Source organism: Oncorhynchus kisutch, linkage group LG11 (genome assembly GCF_002021735.2).
Source record: "Oncorhynchus kisutch isolate 150728-3 linkage group LG11, Okis_V2, whole genome shotgun sequence".
In the NCBI taxonomy this organism is placed as follows: Eukaryota; Metazoa; Chordata; class Actinopteri; order Salmoniformes; family Salmonidae; genus Oncorhynchus; species Oncorhynchus kisutch.
In genome coordinates this window covers 13895225-13917625 of record NC_034184.2, presented here as the reverse complement: position 1 = coordinate 13917625, position 22401 = coordinate 13895225, and the positions used below count along the sequence as shown (strand labels likewise).

The 22401-nt window shown below is 42.5% G+C and overlaps 1 protein-coding gene across 1 annotated transcript; it reads left to right on the top strand.

Annotated features, from left to right (window-relative positions):
- The first annotated feature begins 58 nt into the window (after positions 1-58).
- LOC109899975 (TERF1-interacting nuclear factor 2-like) lies at positions 59-17749 on the top strand. Its single transcript, XM_020495658.2, has 7 exons — positions 59-263; positions 4279-4486; positions 4602-4703; positions 4825-4914; positions 17133-17243; positions 17359-17482; positions 17594-17749. Exons 2-7 carry the CDS (start codon positions 4379-4381, stop codon positions 17725-17727), a joined length of 669 nt encoding a protein of 222 aa, XP_020351247.1. The 5' UTR covers positions 59-263; positions 4279-4378; the 3' UTR covers positions 17728-17749.
- The last annotated feature ends 4652 nt before the right edge of the window (positions 17750-22401 follow it).

Here is a 22401-nt window from a genome sequence, read left to right as displayed (position 1 = left end):
GTAATAGTATTGTATACTTACTGCACTGCTGGAGCTAGAAATAAGAATTTCACTTCATCTGCTTTAACATCTGCTCACATGTGTACGAGGCAAACTTCGATTTGTGGTGTTACTTCTAAATGCCTCCCCCCACAGTCATGTTCGACAACGTACACACACAGTGGCACACATCGGCAAAAATAGTTGCCATTTTCGATCACCCGATCAAAGTTCCTGGTGACTGCAGTGGAGAGACATTTAAAAACACATGTCTGGGGGGAAAGGTAACATATTTCTAGCTATGCATACGATACTAGATACTAGATACCTAGCTATGTCCTAACGTATTGTTTTGTGCCGGTCTGTTTTTGTTAGTTATTACAGATGTGCAGCAGCATTTCTGTTCCCCTCTGATTTCATTCCCGCTATTTTATTGAATATGGCAGTTGAATAAACACACTTCCTAGAACTGTTCCGTTGCTATCTAACAAGCGAATTACATTGCCTTTGCAGTCGTTTCACTGCTTCTCTAAACCCGTCCAGAAACAACTCTTCAAATCAAATTTTATTGGTCACATACACGTGATTAGCAGATGTTATTGCGGGTGTAGCGAAATGCTTGTGCTTCTAGCTCCAACAGTGCAGTAATATCTAACAAATTACTCAACATATACACACAAATCTAAGAAGGAATGAATTAAGACGATATACATATGGACGAGTGATGTCAGAGCGGAACAGACTAAGATACAATAGAATACAGTATATACATGCATTACCGGGTCGAAAGTTTTAGAACGCATACTCATTCAAGGGTTTTTCTTTATTTTTACTATTTTCTACATTGTAGAATAATAGTGAAGACAAACTATAAAATAACACATATGGAATCAGTGTAAAAAAATATTTTTTTCAACAAATCAAAATAGATATTTCAAGCGCTATGATGAAACTGGCTCTCATGAGGACCGCCACAGGAATGGAAGACCCAGAGTTACCTCTGCTGCAGAGGACAAGTTCATTAGAGTTACCAGCCTCAGAAATTGCAGCCCAAATAAATGCTTCACAGAGTTCAAGAAACAGACACATCTCAACATCAACTGTTCAGAGGAGACAGTGGGAATCAGGCCTTCATGGTTGAATTGTTGCATTGAAACCACTATTAAATGACACCAATAAGAAGAAGATACTTGCTTGGGCCAAGAAACACGAGCAATGGACATTAGACCGGTGGAAATTTGTCCTTTGGTCTGGAGTCCAAATTGGAGATTTTTTGTTCCAACCGCCTTGGTCTTTGTGAGACGCGGTGTGGGGGAACGGATGATCTTCACATGTGTATTTCCCACCATAAAGCATGGAGGAGGTGTTGTGGTGTGGGGGTGATTTGCTGGTGACACTGATTTATTTAGAATTCAAGGCACACCACAGAATTCTGCAGGGATATGCCATCCCATCTGGTTTGGGCTTAGTCCCACTATCATTTGTTTTTCGACAGGACAATGACCCAACACACCTCCTCACTCTCCAGGCTCAGGAGAGTGAGGGAGTGCTGCATCAGATGACCAGGCCTCCACCATCCCCCGACCTCAACCAAATTGAGATGGTTTGGGATGGTACGACCGCAGAGTGAAGGAAAAGCAGCCAACAAGTGCTCAGCATATGTGGGAACTCCTTCAAGACTGTTGGAATAGCATTCCAGGTGAAGCTGGTTGAGAGAATGCCAAGAGTGTGCAAAACTGTCATCAAGGCAAGGGTGATTTTTGAAGAATCTCAAATACAAAATATATTTAGATTTGTTTAACACTTTTTTGGTTGCTACATGATTCCATATGTGTTATTTCATTGTTTTGATGTCTTCACTATTATTCTACAATGTAGAAAATTGTAAAAAATAAAGGAAAAACGTTGACTGAGGTGTTCTAAAACTTTTGATCGGTAGTGTATGAGATGAGTAATGCAAGTTATGTAAACATTATTATAAAGTGAATGAGATACTGTAGCACAGTATAGAAAACAGTATATACATATGAGATGAGTAATGCCAGATATGTAAACATTAAGTGACTAAGATACCATAGAATAGAATACAGTTGAAGTCGGAAGTTTACATTCACTTAGGTTGGAGTCATTAAAACTTGTTTTTCAACCACTCCACAAATTTCTTGTTAAAAAACTATAGTTTTGACAAGTTGGTTAGGACATCTACTTTGTGCATGACACAAGTAATTCTTCCAACAATTGTTACAGACAGATTATTTAATTTATAATCACAGTATATACATGGGCCAGAAGTTTACATACACTAAGTTGACTGTGCCTTTAAACAGCTTGCAAAATTCCAGAAAATTATGTCATGGCTTTTACAAGCTTCTGTTAGGCTAATTGACACCATTTGAGTCCATTGGAGGTGTACCTGTGGATATATTTCAAAGCCTACCTTCAAACTCAGTGCCTCTTTGCTTGACATCATGGGAAAATCAAAAGAAATCAGCCAAGACCTCAGAAATCAATTGTAGACCTCCACAAGTCTGGTTCATCCTTGGGAGCAATTTCCAAATGCCTGAAGGTACCATGTTCATCTGTACAAACAATAGTTCGCAAGTATAAACACCATGGGACCACACAGCCATCATACCGCTCAGGAAGGAGATGTGTTCTGTCTCCTAGAGATGAACATACTTTAGTGTGAAAAGTACAAATCAATCCCAGAACAACAGCAAAGGACCTTGTGAATATGCTGGAAGAAACAGGTACAAAAGTATCTATATCCACAGTAAAACGAGTTCTGTAACAACATAACCTGAAAGTCCGCTCAGCAAGGAAGAAGCCACTGCTCAAAAACCGCCATAAAAAAAGTTTACAACTGCACATGGGGACAAAGATCGTACCTTTTGGGGAAATGTCCTCTGGTCTGATGAAACAGAAGTAGAACTATTTGGCCAAATTGACCATCGTTATGTTTGGAGGTAAACGGGGGAGGCTTGCAATCCGAAGAACACCATCCCAACCACGGGGGTGGCAGCATCATGTTGTGGGGGTGCTTTGCTGCAGGAGGGACTGGTGCACTTCACAAAATAGATGGCATCATGAGGCAGGAAAAGTATGTGGATATATTGAAGCAACATCTCAAGACATCAATTATGAAGTTAAAGCTTGGGTTTTCACAATGGGTTTTCCAAATGAACAATGACCCCAAGCATACTTCCAAAGTTGTGGAAAAATGGCTTAAGGACAACAACGTCAAGGTATTGGAGTGGCCATCACAAAGCCCTGACCTCAATCCCATAGAAAATTTGTTGGCAGAACTGAAAAAGCGTGAGCGAGCAAGGAGGCCTACATACCTGACTCAGTTACACCAGCTCTGTTAGAGGAATGGGCCAAAATTCACCCAAGTTATTGTGGGAAGCTTGTGGAAGGCTACCCAAAACATTTGACCCAAGTTAAACAATTTGAAGGCAATGCTACCAAATACTAATTGAGTGTATGTAAACTTCTGACCCACTGGGAATGTGATGAAAGAAATACAAGTTGAAATAAATCATTCTCTCTACTATTATTCTGACATTTCACATTCTTAAAGTATTTGGTGATCCTAACTGATCTAAAGGGAATTTTTACTAGGATTAAATGTCACGAATTGTGAAAAACTGAGTTTTAATATTTTTGGCTAAGTTGTATGTAAACTTTTGACTTCAACTGTACATATGAGATGAGTAATGCCAGATATGTAAACATTATTAAAGTGGCTAGTGTTCCATTCTTTAAAGTGGGCAGACTGCACCACCCTTTGTAGAGCCTTGCGGTTGTGGGTGGTGCAGTTGGTGTACCAGGCGGTGATGCAGCCCGACAGGATGCTTTCAATTGTGCATCTGTAAAAGTTTGAGGGTTTTAGGTGACAAGCCAAATTTCTTTAGCCTCCTAAGGTTGAAGAAGCTCTATTGCGCTTTCTTCACCACACTGTCTGTGTGGGTGGTCCATTTCAGTTTGTCAGTGATGTGTACCCCAAGGAACTACCTGTCCTCTTTATTGTAGATCCATGATTTGATCAACTCCTCTAAGTTAATCAAACGGAAGGCTCAATGATTCCAAGCAGGGAAAGGGCTAGGTGTTGTTTCTGGATGGATGAGGCATTTCTCTCTCTCACACTCACACCCCATTCTTGAAAATGAAACAAATAGTAACACAGTATTAATAGTAATCTGGTTTTAAAAAAGTTGTCCAACACGCTAGAGTTTGATGTGCATTAAGAGGTGCTTATAAATTGATTTGTGAACAACTAAGTCAATATCTCTGTTTCAGGTCCCTCTCTTCCTCTCCACTCTCTGCGCCTCATGGTTCCACCATTGCGGCTGGTCTCAGCAGCCAAGCCATTTGGCGAACGGTCCAGCAGAGACATGTGATGGATTATGGGATGCTGGAAGAGTTTGTTACCATGGTCACAGAGATGGTTCCAGAGCTTCTGAACCTCAGACAGAGGGCCCAACTTATTCTGGGTCTTCGAGCACGGGTGAGATGGAGAGACGGAACTAGTGTTCATCATTATGTGGGGAACGATGGCATATGATCATATTTAGTCATGTTTGTCTCAAATAAGTCTCCTGACTGGTTTGCTCTGCTTTCAGCTGGTCCTGGAGTTGTGTTGCTCCAAGCCCATCACAGACCTCCAGACCATTCAGCCACACCTGGACAGGATACAGACCCTCACACCTTTCTGGGGGACACAGGTGAGGGTCAAAGGGCATATAGGCTCAGCTAACGTTTACGTAAGTCAATCAGTCAGTCAGTCCTAGACATAAATCTTTTATGATAATGATCATCATAACAAAAGTGTTTTCTTTCTTGCAGACTGATGATGGAGATTTATCAGACTCCAACTTTCTGGATCTGATTCAAACCCTGCTAAAAGACCCAGATGAGATGGAACACTTCTTTCAGGTCAGTGTGGCTATGTGTGTATACTAGTACAGAAGTGCAGTCTCACAGTCCATCTTATTCAGTGGTCACCAAACTTTCTGCGTTAAGATCACTTTCTGAGTCAAAATGCAAGCTGAGATCTACCGCTCAGATAAAAAAAAAAAAAAACATGACTTAAAAAGCGTAAGCCGATGGCCTCCCTGGTGGCGCAGAGTCTCTGTATAGAGACTCTGGGTTCGAGCCCAGGCTCTGTCGCAACCGGCCGCGACCGGGTGGTCCATGGGGCGACGCACAATTGGCCTAGCTTCGTCCGGGTTAGGGAGGGTTTGGCCGGTAGGGATATCCTTGTCTCATACCGCACTAGCGACTCCTGTGGCGGGCCGGGCGCAGTGCACGCTGACCAGGTCGCTAGGGGCACGGTGTTTCCTCCAACACATTGGTGCGGCTGGCTTCTGGGTTGGATGCGCGCTGTGTTAAGAAGCAGTGCGGCTTGGTTGGGTTGTGTTTCGGAGGATGCATGACTCTCGACCTTCGTCTCTCTGGAGCCCGTACAGGAGTTGTAGAGATGAGACAAGATAGTAACTACTAAAAACAATTGGATACTATGAAATTGGGGCGAAAAAAGGGGGTAAAAAAAAAACGTAAGCCTATGCAACAACCTCTTTGGGCTAGGGTGCAGTATTTTCACGTCCGGAAGAAAAGCGTGCCCAAAGTAAATTGCCTGCTACTCAGGCCCAGAAGCTAGGATATGCATATTATTAGTAGATTTGGATTTAAAACACTCTGAAGTTTCTAAAACTGTTTTAAAGATGTCTGTGAGTATAACAGAACTGATTTGGCAGGCGAAACCCCGAGCACAATCCATCCAGGGAAAACATTTTTTTGAGGTCAATGTGTTTTCCATTAGGTTTCTATGGGAAACCGTTTTTTTAGTTTTTTTGTAATAGTATTTTTATTGAAATTTCACAATTTTCACCCATATTAAGAGATACAACAACAGAGACAAAAAAAAAACAGCACTCACTGTCACGAGTCCGACCGAGGGTGGCTTCCCTTCCCGGTCGGGTGGCGCTTGGCGGTCGTCGTCACCGGCCTATTAGCTGCCACTGATTGTCTTTCCTCCCCCTCCTTGTATGTTTATTGTTAGCACCTGTTCGTGAATGATTAGTTGGGCTTTATTAGACAGCCGGCCCGCCTGTTTGTTGTGCGGGATTAATTATTGTGACCTTCGGTTCTGTAGTAGAGGAACGTGTTTGTTCCTGGTCGTGTATTTCGGTTGTACTATTTTCATCCCCCGTGTTTGGGGCCGTTATTGTTGTGAGCACCCTGTGTTGCGTTTGTGCATTAAAGAGCACAGCATTGCACTCTCTGTTTCCTGCGTCTGACTCCACACCCACGACACCCGGAGCGTTACACATACATACGCATACATATACATACACACACACACAAACATACATACACACGTACACCAATTTCCTCTCCCCGCTCGGCTCTTCTCTTACCCCATCCCCATCATTGCGTCTCTCAATACATACATTTGAAACAAACTTACAAACAGAAATTAAAGAAAAAAGCTCAGTTTAAACCAAGAAGTTAGGTTCCACACATGGAACGTACAGTGTAGTTCTGAAATACATAGATCACCACCATTCTAAGAGAATCCTTGCAGCATAATAGCTGATGATCTAGGTAATTTAGATAAGGTTCCCATACTTTGTAGAACTGATCTGTTTTAGAATGTCAGATATTCCAGATGCACCCATTCAAATAGTATCTTATGCCAATTTTTATAGAAGGAACCTTATCACTAATCCATTGTAAAAGGATGTTTTTCCTCGCTGTGAAGGTAAGGATGTTGTAAAGCCTCCTCTTACCCACACAAGTAACATGCCTACTAGGGAGACCCAACAGTAAAGAAACTGGGTCCAATTCTAGATCAACCCCTAGGATCTTTTCAATTTCTTGCAGAACACCAGACCAGTATCTTTGTATTTTGGTACATAACCATAAACAATGTGTTAGGGTGCCTGTATCAGTTTTGCATTTAAGACACTGAGGAGAAGAGGAAGTGGGGCTAAAAGCATGTCTGTGATTTGGGGATATATGCAATCTGTGTATTATTCTTAATTTGATTGCTCTAGTACGATTACATATAGATATTGTTTTTGCATATCTCCAAATGTCCTCCCACATCTCTTCGTCAATAGTAACAGACAATTATTTCTCCCACACTTGTTTCACCCTCTGTGTGTTGACAGCAGAAAATGACCTTAAAGCATCATAAAACAGACTTACAGACTATTTCCTTTGTGGGAAAAAAAGCATTCTTTCAATGACAGACATATCAGGGTTACCAATTAAGGTGATGCTCTTCAGAATATAATGTCTTACTTGTAGGAAATGGAAAGTCCTGCTTTGGGAGTCGATATTTCTTGACCATCTGTTCAAATTACGATAAAATCTTATCAGCAAATAAGTCATTTAGTCTGTTTATGCCCTTATTAAGCCAAAAGTTAAAGCCAGCATCCAGCAATCCTGGACCAAAATCTGGGTTGTTAAGAATTGGGGTAAGAGCAGAGGTTAGTTTGGACCTTCCCAGGAAGCGTTGAACTGACCTCCATACTTTGTGTGTTAAGTGTAATGGGATTATTGCAGTGATCTTTTACAGACTTGAAACTTCTGAAAAAGAAAATATCCTGTAAGGAGTATTTTGAAAGAAAAGTCTCAATGAGTATTTTGAAAGAAAAGTCTCAATGTCTAACCAAATAGAGGAGTCATTGTTTGTGAGCCAGTCATAAATATAACATAGGTGGGCACACCACTGATAGAACCTGATATTGGGCAGATCCAAGCCGCCCATAGAACTTGGCAGCTGCAATATTGCCATCTTAAGTCTTGGCTTGCGTTTACTCCATATAAAGGAACTTAGCCATCCATTTACATCCTTTATTACCTTAATGGAGAGTAATACTGGGATCATTTGGATTGGGTAAAGTAGTCTAGGTAAAATGTTCATTTTCAAGAGGGATATTCTATTCAACCAAGAAATCGGGAGAGAGCTCCAGCGCTCCAGATCCTGCCTTATTGTAATCAAACAAGGGAACAAAATTGGCTTTGTACATTTGTTGGAATTTAGGAGTTACAAATATACCCAGATACGTCAAACCTGAGGGAGACCATTTAAAAGAGAAGGGGTGAGAAGTATTAGGTACAGAGTGAAGGTTACCAAGTGGCATAGCCTCTGACTTAGTTAAGTTAATCTTATAGCCTGAGAATTCGCTGAATAATTCAATAATATTAATAAGAGATGTAATTGAAGTCTCGTGACTAGAGATGAATATCAGGATATCATCAGCATACAAGCTTATTTTATGGTGAACATCACCAATGAGCAGCCCCTGTATAGCAGGCTTAATAAGGGCATAAACAGACTAAATGACTTATCCACACCCTGATGGCCTCGGCCAGTGGTCCCATAACGAGTGCAAATAGGAGAGGGGACAAAGGACAGCCCTGTCTGGTACCTCTGTATATAGAGAAGCTATTTGACCTTAGCCCATGGGTGTCAAACTCTGGCCCGTGGGCCAAATTTGGCCCGCGAGACAATACCAAATTACTACTAGAGCTGGCCCGCGCATATACAGCGCATATACAGCGCATTCACCACTAATACTACGAATCCCATAATGCGCTGCTGTTTTCGCGCGCCAATCAGGACAGGACCCAGAAACGCTCTCTCCTCTGTGACAGTAGTCATAGCAACATAGACGCTACAACTGTCAGCGAGCTAACCCTTCCCAAAAATGGCGAAAAGAAAGGCAGAAAACAGGAGCTTTCTGGACAAGTGGGAGGCAGAATATCTGTTTACATATGTAAAAGACAAACCTGTTTGTCTTGTTTGTGGAGTCAACGTGGCTGTAAGTAAGGAGTACAACATTAGACGACACTATGAAACGAAACACCATGACAAATACAAGGACCTGGACATGACTCAAAGGAGCCAGAAAGTAGAGGAGATGAAAAGAAGTTTGGTTTCACAACAGAATATGTTTAAAAAAGCCACATCACAAAGCGAGGCTGCTGTAAAGGCTAGTTATATAGTGGCAGCAGAGATCGCAAAATCAGCCCGGCCCTTTAATGAGGGAGAGTTCATGAAAAAGTGCATGATGAAGGTTTGTGACCTCGTATGCCCAGAGAAAAAACAAGCATTTTCAAACGTGAGCCTGAGCAGGAACACAGTAGCTGATCGCACATGTGATCTTGCCACCAATCTGTATGACCAGCTGATGGAAAAGGGAAAAGATTTTGTTGCGTTCTCCCTCGCTGTGGATGAGAGCTGCGACGCATCTGATACTGCTCAGCTGTCAGTCTTCATCCGTGGAGTGGACTCAAATCTGTGTGTTACGGAGGAGCTATTAGGATTCAAATCAATGCATGGCACAACCACAGGAAAATAAATCTTTGAGGAGGTTTCCAAATGTGTAACTGAAATAAAGCTGCCGTGGGATAAACTCGTTGGATTAACGACAGATGGTGCGCCAGCGATGTGCGGTAAAAAGAGTGGACTGGTGGGCATGGTTCGGGAGAAGATGCGGGAAGAGAACTGTGCAGGTGAGCTAACTGTTTACCACTGCATCATACATCAGGAAGCACTGTGTGCCAAAGCCCTAAAGATGGAACATGTTATGACCACAGTAACACAGGTAGTTAACTTTATAAGAGCCAAAGGTCTAAATCACCGCCAGTTTAAATCTTTTCTGGAGGAGTGTGGTTCAGAATACGCAGACGTGCCGTATCACACAGAGGTGAGATGGCTAAGCAGAGGAAAAGTACTGAACAGATGTTTCGAGCTGCGTGAGGAAATATGTCAATTCCTGGAAACCAAAGGGAAGGATACAGCAGAGCTCCGGGAGCAAAAGTTCCTGTGTGAGCTGGCCTTTCTCTGTGACATCTCGAGCCATCTCGATGCGCTGAACCTGCAGCTTCAGGGGCGGGGGCGCATCATCACAGACATGTACGCTGCAGTGAGGGCCTTCAAAACTAAACTGTGCCTGTGGGAGAATCAGATGCTGCAAGGAAACCCTTGCCATTTTCCCTGCTGCCAATCCATAAAAGTGCAGATCTCTACCGCCGTGTTCCCATGCGCACAGTTTGCTGAAAAACTCAGTGTTCTCGCCGCTGAGTTTAGCCGGCGATTTGCCGACTTCGATGCTCAGAAATGCAAGTTTGAACTGCTTAGTAATCCCTTCGCAGTTGATGTGGAAAATGCACCAACCAACATCCAAATGGAGCTGATTGAACTCCAGTGCAACGACACGCTGAAGTCAAAGTATGATGCCCACGGTTCATCCCTGACACAATGCCTCAGCTCCGCACCCAAGCTGCTCAGATGCTCACCATGTTCGGCAGCACTTATCTATGCGAGCAACTTTTCTCCTCGATGAAGATGACCAAAACAACTCACAGGAGACGTCTGACTGATGAACATCTTCGCTCGATACTGAGGATTTCTTCAGCTCAGAGCTTGAGCCCAGACATTGATGAACTAGCATCCAAGAAGAGATGCCAGGTATCTGGCTTGGGCACATCAGATTAGAACAGTGTGCACTTTTTCTTGCTACAAGGCATGGGCTTGAATGTTTGATTGATTTATTATCATTTTATTTGTACAATTATTAGCCAGTGGAAAAAGTTTATTTTGGTATTTAAATCAGAAGGCTGCAAATAGAAAAGAGGCATACAATTTTTATTTAAATTTTATTTAATAAATGAATGCCATTGATGTGTTTTTTCATTTGAAATTCGATTTTGCATGTCTCCACTATTAAATTATATATTGTATGGTAATAAGCGATGCTTGTTCCATATTCAATGTTAAAGCAAAACTTGTTTGGGTCCATATTAAAAGGTTAATTTGTTCAATGTTGGCCCGTGACTTTGTTCAGGTTTTACATTTTTGCCCACTGGGTATTTGAGTTTGACACCCCTGCCTTAGCCCATTAGTAAGGACAGCAGCTTGAGGATCATCATATAAAACTTTCACCCATTTTATAAAGTTGTCCCCTAGACCAAATTTGTTTCGAGCAAAGAATAGGTAAGACCACTCCACACGATCAAATGCTTTCTCAGCATCTAGGGAGAGCACAAGACCATCCATAGCACTTTGTTGGTAGGCTTGAATTGTATTAAGGAGCCGCCTGACATTGTTGCATGACTTATGGCCCTTAATGAAGCCAGTTTGGTCTCCTTTCACAATTAGTGGCAGTGAGTCCTCTAATCTTGTGGCTAGAATTTTAGAAAGCAATTTTCTATCCACATTCAGAAGGGAAATTGGTCTGTACGAGGAACAAGACTCTGGACATTTTCCCTCTTGAGAATAAGTGATATGTTGGCTTCTCTCAGCGTTTGAGTCCAGAGATTTCTGCTGCTGCCCGATACCACGCTGCTTGGTCCTTGGTTGGTGGGTGATTCTGTAATGATCGTTGTCCCCCTTGTCTGAGGAGGAGTAGGAAATATCGGACCAATGAGCAGCGTGGTACGTGTTCATTATGTTTTTTTGCCTGAACACTGAAATGCAAAATAACAATGTGAATAAACGAAACAAATGAAACAGTCCCGTGTGGAACAAACACTGACACGGAAAAATAATCACCTTCAAAGCACAGGTGGGAAAAGGCCACCTAAGTATGATTCTCTTTCAGAGACAACAAACGACACCGGCCTCTGATTGAGAACCATACCAGGCCAAACACATAACCACAACATAGAAAAAGGAACATAGACTACCCACCCCAACTCACGCCCTGACCACACTAAAACAAAGACATAACAAAAGAACTAAGGTCAGAACGTGACAGAGAGAGTCCAACGTTGATCTAAGGACTGATATTTCCTTTAATAGGGCAGGAGTGGGAGTTTTAATGTAGTCCTTCTCTTTAGTTCCTAATTCACCCTCTAACGTTTTTTGCTTTTCCCGCTTGTCCCGCCTCTTATTGGCTGTGTATGACATAATCAGACCCCTGGCGCACGCGTTTACAGGCTTCCCAAAGGAGCAAGGGGTTATCTGTTGATTGAGAGTTGAGAGTTAATAGAGAAAAATAGAGAAAAATGCTTTAAACTCTGTAATAAAATATGATGTGAATGTATGGTCTTTAAGAATGGTTGTATTCAACCTCCAATGTCTTGACTGATTGAATGCCCCTTTGAGTTTTATGTCCAGGATCACCTCAGCATGATCAGATATGACTATGCTTCCTATCCTAGCGGATAAAACAGACTGCAAAGACGTCCTGGGCATAAAAAAGTAATCTATTCTAGTCTGACATCCATGAGGTGCAGAAAAAAAGTGAACTCCCTGTTGGAGGGATGAAAAGTTCTCCAAACATCAGCATACCCCAGATCATCACAGATAGCTTTAAGTGACTTAGCTTGAGGAGAGAGTGAAGCTATACCGCTGGGAAGTTCTTTTTCACAAGAATTGCTACACCTCTACTTCTGGATGTGAATGATGAGAAAAACACTTGACCAAACCCCCCTTGTTGTAATTTCAGATGCTCCTTATCATCCAAATGAGTTTTGCAACAGGGCAATATCAATATGTTATTTTTTCAGAAAATACATTACCTTCTTCCTTTTAATGGGGTTATGGCTCCCTCTAATGTTCCACGCAGTCTGTTACCTGCCATTGCACTTTGACCATTCAATATCCAGACTGAATCCTATTGTAAAAGTGGGGTGGTACCTTTTTCCATGTGTTGAACTCTCTTCTATCTCACCGAGCATAAACAAACGATATGAACCATGAACTCGAACTATACTAAACCCAAAAATTAAACATGTAAAGATCCAAAAGGGGGTTTCCCTACTAGCTAACATGCAGGGGATTTAGCGTCCTCGATTATCCAAGTCGTCAATGTGCTCAGCCACCTGTTTCTCAAGTGCTTTTATCTTAGTGTCCATAGATGTAGTTGAAGTTTCCACTGTGGCAATTCTTCCTTCCGCCTCATCAACACGTTTGACAACCCTCTGTAGTTCAGCTGATTGGCCTGCTATTGCTTCCAAGACTGTTCTTATTTTAACATCGCTCACTTTAGTAATGTTCCGTCATCCGTCATCTTTTGTATCACCAGGTCCATTGTGCCTGGATCCACAACGGTGTTAGCTTCGCTAATGTTAGCTAGCTCCTCCTGCACATCTACAGGGATGGTGGTTTTGGTCGAGTTCTTAGTAGTTCTGTTGGGTATGTTGTCAGAGATTTTTGAGAAATAGCCGTCAAGACTCATTGTAGGAGAACTTATTTAGCCAATTCTACCACTTTTTCAAGCTATGAGATTAATGTAAAAATATAAATTTACAAATATCCACGGGAGCTCGCTGAAACACAGTGTTCTCTCTACGGCGCCATTTTGTCCCCCGGAAACCCTTTTTGATAGGAATCTGGTTGCAGTTCCTATGGCTTCTACTAGATGTCAACAGTCTTTTAGAATTTGGTTGATGTTCTTCTTTTGAGAAATGAAGAAGTAGTCCTGTTCTTTCATGTGTCACTCAGATGGACTCAAGTCTTTTGTTGCGCGTGACCTGGAAAGCGCTTCATGTTGTTTTTATCCAGTATTGAACACAGTATATCCCATCTTAAATTTTTCTGATTATTTACGTTTTAGGATACCTTAGGTTCGATTAGGAACGTTGTTTGAAATGTTTGGACCAAGTTTACATAAAAAAGGACATTATCGAACATAAGGACCATTTGTGATGTTTCTGGGACATTTTGGAGTGCCAACAGAAGATCTTCAAAGGTAAGGCATTAATTATATCGCTATTTCTGACTTTTGTCGCGCACCTGCCTGGTTGAAATCTGATTTTCATGTGTTTGTACGCAGGGTGCTGTTCTCAGATAATCGCATGGTCTGCTTTCGCCGTAAAGCCTATTTGAAATCTGACACAGCGGCTGGATTAACAAGAAGTTAAGCTTTATTTTGATGTGTAACACTTGTATGTTTTATGAATTCTTATTATGAGTATTTCTGTTTTTGAATTTGCGCACTGCAATTTCACTGGATGTTGTCAAATCAATCCCGTTAACGGGATTCGGGCGGGAATGGGATATAAAGGATCCCTAAGAGGTTTTAACCAATTAATGTTGGGGCGTCACTACAGCCTGGGGTTCGATAATGATAATAAATAAAAGTCATGTAGCAATGAGGTTTTTGCAGTAGGCTATAGGCCCAATATATTATTTATGCATATTGGCTATGTTTGAATTGCCCTCCAAATGTTGTTCTTCTCAGACCATTTTGAAATTATATGTAAAGATTGAAGGTATACGATCACAATTGTAATAGATCATTTGTTGTATTACTTGTGAAGCACAGCTCAGTGAGCATAGTCATTATTATATATATATTTTTTACTGGACTGAGGCATCCCTCCGCTCGCCCTCCCTCCACTGAGAATAGGGGACACAGGCGTGCAGCTGATGGAGAAACTAAAGTCACACTGCATTATTTCTGCCTCATGCACCAATTCATGTTGTTACTCCTATGACCAGAGAAAGTGAAATATTCCTTGATATTAAAAAAGACATAAACCGCTAATAATAACAACTCAAGCTTATCGGATAACCTTGCTGTAGTCATTCATTGCAGCTGAAGTGGTGGTTGTAGCGTGAGCGGAAGTAGGGAGAACATGCATTTTCTGTCTTATAAAAGTGTTGAACAAAGTGTTGACACAGTGCTGAATAATAACTGAAACTTGAATTTACTCATAAAAACAGCAGCTCTTTGTTGTATTCGTTGAGTATTTCTCAAGTCATGGTTTTAAACGTTTTTAAATCTCACTGTCACGAATATCACCGAAGGTGGCTCCCCTTCCCATTCGGGTGGCGCTCGGCGGCCGTTGTCGCCGGTCTATTAGCTGCCACCGATCCCTTTTTCCCCTTTTCGTTTGGTTTTGTCTAATTGGTTTCACCTGTTCCTTGTTGGGGTTTTGGGTTAGGGTTATTTAAGCTATATTAGCCCGCCTGTGTTTGTGCGGGCTTGTTTGCTGTTATGTCAAGAGGTGTTCCTGTTTATTGTTGGGATTGTCGCTGTCCAGCGTATGTACCAGTTTGTACTTGGGTAGAGTGTTTTACGCCGATGTTCGGCGTCACCCATTTGTGCGCTATTCCTGTACGTATGTTAAAGCGTTTTCCCGAACCCATCACTCTTCGAGCATTACACTCACAGTATTAACTTGCTGATCCACCTCTACACAGACGACACCATTCTGTATACTTTTGGCCCTTCTTTGGACACTGTGTTAACTAACCTCCAGATTAGAGGTCGACCGATTATGATTTTTCAATGCCGATAGCGATTATTGGAGGACCAAAAAAAGACGATACCGATTAATCGGACGATTTTTTTACATTTATTTGTAATAATGACAATTACAACAATACTGAATGAACACTTATTTTAACTTAATATAATACATTAATAAAAATCTATTTAGCCTCAAATAAATAATGAAACATGTTCAATTTGGTTTAAATAATGCAAAAACAAAGTGTTAGAGAAGAAAGTAAAAGTGCAATATGTGCCATGTAAAAAAGCTAACGTTTAAGTTCCTTGCTCAGAACATTTTAACATGAGACTTCAATGTAAGAGGTTTTTCGTTGTAGTTAATATAGTATTTATATGACTATTTCTCTCTATACCATTTGTATTCCATATACCTTTTACTATCGGATGTTCTTATAGGCACTTTAGTATTGCCAGTGTAACAGTATAGCTTCCGTCCCTCTCCTCGCCGCTACCTGGGCTCGAACCAGGAACACATTGACAACAGCCACCCTCGAAGCAGTGTTACCCATGCAGAGCAAGGGGAACAACCACTCCAAGTCTCAGAGCGAGTGACGTTTGAAACGCTATTAGCGCACACCCCGCTAACTAGCTAGCCATTTCACATCGGTTACACCAGCCAAATCTCGGGAGTTGATAGGCTTGAAGTCATAAACAGCGCAATGCTTGAAGCACAGTGAAGAGCTGCTGGCAAAACGCATGAAACTGCTGTTTGAATGAATGCTTACGAGCCTGCTGCTGCCTACCATCGCTTAAATAGGCCAAATCGGTGTCCAAAAATACCGATTTCCGATTGTTATGAAAACTTGAAATCATTCCGATTAATCGGTCGACCTCTACTCCAGATGAGCTTCAATGCCATACAACTCTCCTTCCGTGGCCTCCAACTGCTCTTAAATGCAAGTAAAACTAAATGCATGCTCTTCAACTGGTCGCTGCCCGCACCTGCCCGCCCGCCCAGCAGTTCTGACTTAGAATATGTGGACAACTACAAATACCTAGGTGTCTGGTTAGACTGTAAACTCTCCTTCCAGACTCACATTAAGCATCTCCAATCCAAAATTAAATCTAGAATCGTCTTCCTATTTCGCAACAAAGCATCCTTCACTCATGCTGCCAAACATACCCTCGTAAAACTGACCACCCTACCGATCCTCAACTTCGGCGATGTCATTTACAAAATAGCCTCCAACACTCTACTCAACAAATTGAATGCAGTCTATCACAGTGCCATCCGTTTTGTCACCAAAGCCCCATATACTACCCACCACTGCGACCTGTATGCTCTCGTTGGCTGGCCCTCGCTTCATACTCGTCGCCAAACCCACTGGCTCCAGGTCATCTACAAGTCTCTGCTAGGTAAAGCCCCACCTTATCTCAGCTCACTAGTCACCATAGCAGCACCCACCCAGAGCACGCACTCCAGCAGGTATATCTCACTGGTCACCCCCAAAGCCAATTCCTCCTCTGGCCACTTTCCTTCCAGCGTCTATGGTGTGAATAACCTGTGGAGACACATTGATCTGAACTATCTGATTGGCCAGCGGTAGGCTTATAGGTGCACCAGATATGCACCTGTAGTTCTACCTTCAGACTAATGAAATGGTTAAAAAAAGGGAACACTTTACCTTCCTGGCGCTAGGGCTGCTGTATAGTTGTTGTTTTTTACAGAAATGTTTGGTGATCGACTAAGAATGCCTTTGAGATTGTCCAGTCGCTATCGACCGGTTGGTGAACATTGATCTTATTTATAAGCAATGCTGACCAATGTTGACCTTTTTCCAAGGTCTCCTTTTATTCTGTTTACGGCTGTATGCTTCCATGTGAGTTGCAGATTACACTTTTTCTTATACCAAATGTGTTTTTATTTTATACTCATTTCTTATTCTCTATTAGGATGTTTTTCCTGTGGAATTTGGTCCCAAGTATGAAGCCGCAATAGAGAAACTAATGTGTCAGTTTCTTTCAAGACTTGAGAAGCTACTTCCAGTATCAAATTTTCAACAGGTACTGAAATTAGAATAATACCTTCATCAATTCAGTGAAAGATCACTATTCATAAAGTTTCGTATAGTATCTTTTGAATCATCCCTAAATCCTATCTATTTTCCTTCTGTGACAGGCTGCATTCTTGCTCAGTGATGTCCCCTCTGTTCTGGAGGAATGTGTTGAGTCCATGTCTCACCCTCAGCAGCTGAAAACCCTACTTCAGTACCACAGAGATCTCGGCCAGCTGGACAACCATGGTAAGCATCTCTCACAGGACCCATGTAGATGCTAGCTTTTCTTCAGTAGAGGACATTAAAATGTATTCTTTATTTAACCATTGTCTTTAATTTATCCTCATCCTTTTCTAGATACTCTGTCTTCCACTGTTGGGGACTGCATTCCCTCTGCTCTCTGTCTCCCTCCTGTAGAAAGGGTGATTGCAACAGAACAAACAGAATCAGAAACACCAGTATCATCCTTGAATGTCTTCATGGATACATAGAGATGGACACAGAGATGGAACCGGGGACAAGTGTGAATGTAGTAGAAAGAGAGGAGAGGGTGGAATGTGAGAGAAACAACAAACTATCTATAGAGTTTGCTGACCCTGTGGACCATGAGGACATGGAGGTTCATGCCGGTAATGAAGAAGAGAAGGTTGTGGGGATTGGACCAGTAAAAGATGAGACGGAAGATATTGTTGAAGAGGTGGACTCCAGGTACGAAACAGTGATGGTTATTGGGGCAGATGGGGTGGAATGAAGATTTAAGTGTCAAAAGGAAGAGATCTTTCAGAAAGCCTCAAATAAAGACACATAAAGCCAGTGTAAGTCATGGAGAACAAATTACAAGCATAGACGTGTCTGATGCGATCATATCCTCCATGCTTCACAAGCCTTTAGTGAAGCTACAAAGGTTTTACACTACTAACCTGATGTTGCCCTGTAGACCAGTTAGACAAAACAGGGGGCGTAAGATGAAAACATTGATAGCACGAGAATGTAAACAAACCGAGACAGAATTGACTAAAGAAAAAACATTAAAGTGCGGTGCAGACATGAAGCGGCACCAGAAAATCCACACAGGGGAGCGCCCATTTCAGTGTCGCCAGTGTAGGAAGCGCTTCCAGTGCCATTTTGATCTGACGAGACATCAGCAAAATATGTGTAAAATAGTTGTGTCAAAACCTAAAGGTAAAAGACCAAAGCAGCTCAATGGAAATGACGAAAGACCTGAAATGTTGAATAAGTGTCATAAGAGTTACAAGGACCTGCAGAGCTTGGAGAAACCGAGACTAAAATGTGAAAAAAACTCTAAGAAAAGGCGTAGCAGATCTCCAGCTAGTAATGAGAAGGACTCTGAGATGTCCAGTGAAGCAGTCCAAAAACCTGAAGGAGGGGACACAGAGCTGGCCAGTGGAACTCCTCTTGAGGCAACACCTGAGGACAGTGACTCGTCCTCCACCAGTACACCTCAAGACCCATCTTACGAATCTAACCAGACTGAAAAACGCAAACAGTCAAAAGTGTGCTGCATTTGTAAAAAACTTTTGCCAAAATCTTACAGCATGCAAGTTCACATGAGATCCCACTCAGATCTGCACCCTCACAAATGTCCTCATTGTGGGCAGATGTTCAAGAACATCAATGATATGAGAAAGCACATTGTAAAGATAGTGTGCAAGGTGCTGCGAGCTGAGTCTGAAGAGGCCCAAGTACATGCACTCACCCACAGCCCTCTGCACTGCACTGAGTGCAGTAGGATGTTTGCAGACCCAGAAAAGCTAGACAGGCATAAATTGGTGCACAAGCCCTTGAAATGCACCATGTGTGAAAACAGCTTCAATGGTGTCAAGCCACTCAAGAAACACTTTCTGGATGTCCATAAATTCAGCGGGCCATTCCTCTGCACCTACTGTGAGAAAAGCTACACTGATTTAGCAGCTCTCCTCAGACACGAGAGGACTCACACCGGAGACCTCCCATACCAGTGCTCCTACTGTCCAAGGAAGTTCAACTTATCAGCGGTTGTTGTCGAACTCGAGAGAATACACACAGGAGAGAAACCATGCCTTTGCTGGGAGTGTGGAAAGGGCTTTATCAACAATGCAAAACTGAAAATGCACATGCTATGTGCTCACAGAAATCCTGAAGATAAACACTTCTCCTGCTCCCAGTGTGACAAATCTTACGCGTTACAAAGGACGTTACAAGGCCATGTGGCGAGACATCATGCTGGGGTGCGTTATCCATGCACATACTGCGGCAAGCTGTTTCTTAACATGTCCTCATTGACAAGGCATGACCTGATTCACACTCAGGAGAGGCTTTTTAAATGCACAGAGTCTGAGTGCGGCAAAAGTTTCCAATCGAAATCTGAAGTGAAGGTACACATGAGATACCATACTGGAGAGCGGCCTTTTCAGTGTAAAGTATGTGGGAAGGGTTTTACTCAAAACTGTTATATCACTCGACACATGCGAACTCATACGGGGGAGAAGCCGTATCCGTGTTCTGTCTGTGGGAGAAACTTTTCTGACTTACGGGTACGGAAAAGGCACATGATGACTCACACCGGAGAGAAGCCCTACAAGTGTTTAAAATGCGAGAAAGCTTTCAGTCGGACAGAACTTTTGAAAGCACATGACAAGAAAGAACACTGAGCAAATTCAAATCAAGATTAATATTTTTGCTATAGATGTTAGTTAAATATTTTGTCCCACACACGTCTCCAACTCAATCATTGAGTTTGCAGACGAGCCCTGGAGATGAGAGCCCTGATGGAGTGGTGCCAGGAAAATAACCTCTCCCTCAACGTGAACAAAACAAAGGAGCTGATCGTGGACTTCAGGAGACAGCAGAGAGACCACGCCCCCATCCACATCGATGGGGCCGCAGTGGAAAGGGTGAAAAGCTTCACGTTCCTCTGTTTGCACATCACTGAAAACCTGAAATGGTCCATCCACACAGACAGTGTAGGGAACAAGGCGCAACAGCGTCTCTTTAACCTCAGGAGGCTGAAGAATTTTGGCCTGGCCCCTTAGATCCTCACAATCTTCTACAGATGCACCATTGAGAGCATCCTGATGGGCTGTAGATAGGCTGACTGAACCACAATCTGGAGAGCCAAACACATCACTGGGGGCACACTGCCTGCTCTCCAGGATATCTACAGCACCCGGTTTCACAGGAAGGTCAAGAAGATCATCAAGGACCTCAGCCACCCGAGCCACGGCCTGTTCACCCCCCTACCATCTACAACAGGATTTCCCAAACTCTGTCCTCGGGACCTCAAGTGGAGCATGTTTTGGTTTTTGCCCTAGCACTACACAACTGATTCAAATAATCAGCTAATCATCAAGCTTTGATCATTTGAATCAGCTGTGTAGTGTTAAGGCAAAAACCAAAACATGCACCCCTTGGGGTCCCGAGGACCGAGTTTGGGAAATGCTGAGACAATACAGGTGCATCAAAGCTGGGACCGAGAGACTGAAAAACACCTTCTATCTTCAGGCCATCAGACTGTTAAACAGTCACCATCAGCCCGCCTCCGCCCAGTACCATGCCCTAAACCTTAGTCACTGTTACTAGCCGGCTACCACCCGATACTCTACCCTGCACCTCAGAGACTGCTGCCCTATGTACAGTTCATGGTAATTGAACACTGGTCACTTTAATGTTTAAGTACTGTTGTACCCACTTCATATATACTGTAGTCTAGTCTTATTTTATTTAGCCTTTATTTAACTAGTCTAGGATCATCCTATATAGCTGCTGCTGTATACACATTTACTATTCATATACTGTCTATACACACCATCATATACATATACACTGAACTAAAATAGAAACACAACATATAAAGTGTTGATCCCATGTTTCATGAGCTGAAATTAAAGATCCCAGAAATGTTCCATGCACACAAAAATTGTATTTCACTCAAATGTTGTGCACAAATTTTTTTACATCCCTGTTAGTGAGCATTTCTCCTTTGCCAATATAATCCATCCACCTGACCGGTGTCGCATATCAAGAATATGATTAAACAGCATGATCGTAATGCAGAAGCACCTTGTGCTGGGGACAGTAAAAGGCCACTCTAAAATGTGCAGTTTTGTCACAACAAATCAAATTAAATGTTATTTGTCACATACACATGGTTAGCAGATGTTAATGCGAGTGTAGCGAAATGCTTGTGCTTCTAGTTCCGACAATGCAGTAATAACCAACAAGTAATCTAGCTAACAATTCCAAAACTACTACCTTATAGACACAAGTGTAAGGGGATAAAGAATATGTACATAAAGATATATGAATGAGTGATGGTACAGAGCGGCATAGGCAAGATACAGTAGATGGTATTGAGTGCAGTATATACATATGAGATGAGTATGTAAACAAAGTGGCATAGTTAAAGTGGCTAGTGATACATGTATTACATAAGGATGCAGTAGATGATATAGAGTACAGTATATACATATACATATGAGATGAATAATGTAGGGAACATTATATTAGGTAGCATTGTTTAAAGTGGCTAGTGATATATTTTACATCATTTCCCATCAATTCCCATTATTAAAGTGGCTGGAGTTGAGTCAGTGTGTTGGCAGCAGCCACTCAATGTTAGTGGTGGCTGTTTAACAGTCTGATGGCCTTGAGATAGAAGCTGTTTTTCAGTCTCTCGGTCCCAGCTTTGATGCACCTGTACTGACCTCGCCTTCTGGATGATAGCGGGGTGAACAGGCAGTGGCTCGGGTGGTTGCTGTCCTTGATGATCTTTATGGCCTTCCTGTGACATCGGGTGGTGTAGGTGTCCTGGAGGGCAGGTAGTTTGCCCCCGGTGATGCGTTGTGCAGACCTCACTACCCTCTGGAGAGCCTTACGGTTGTGGGCGGAGCAGTTGCCGTACCAGGCGGTGATACAGCCCGACAGGATGCTCTCGATTGTGCATCTGTAGAAGTTTGTGAGTGCTTTTGGTGATAACCCGAATTTCTTCAGCCTCCTGAGGTTGAAGAGGCGCTGCTGCGCCTTCTTCACGATGCTGTCTGTGTGGGTGGACCAATTCAGTTTGTCTGTGATGTGTACGCCGAGGAACTTAAAACTTACTACCCTCTCCACTACTGTTCCATCGATGTGGATAGGGGGGTGTTCCCTCTGCTGTTTCCTGAAGTCCA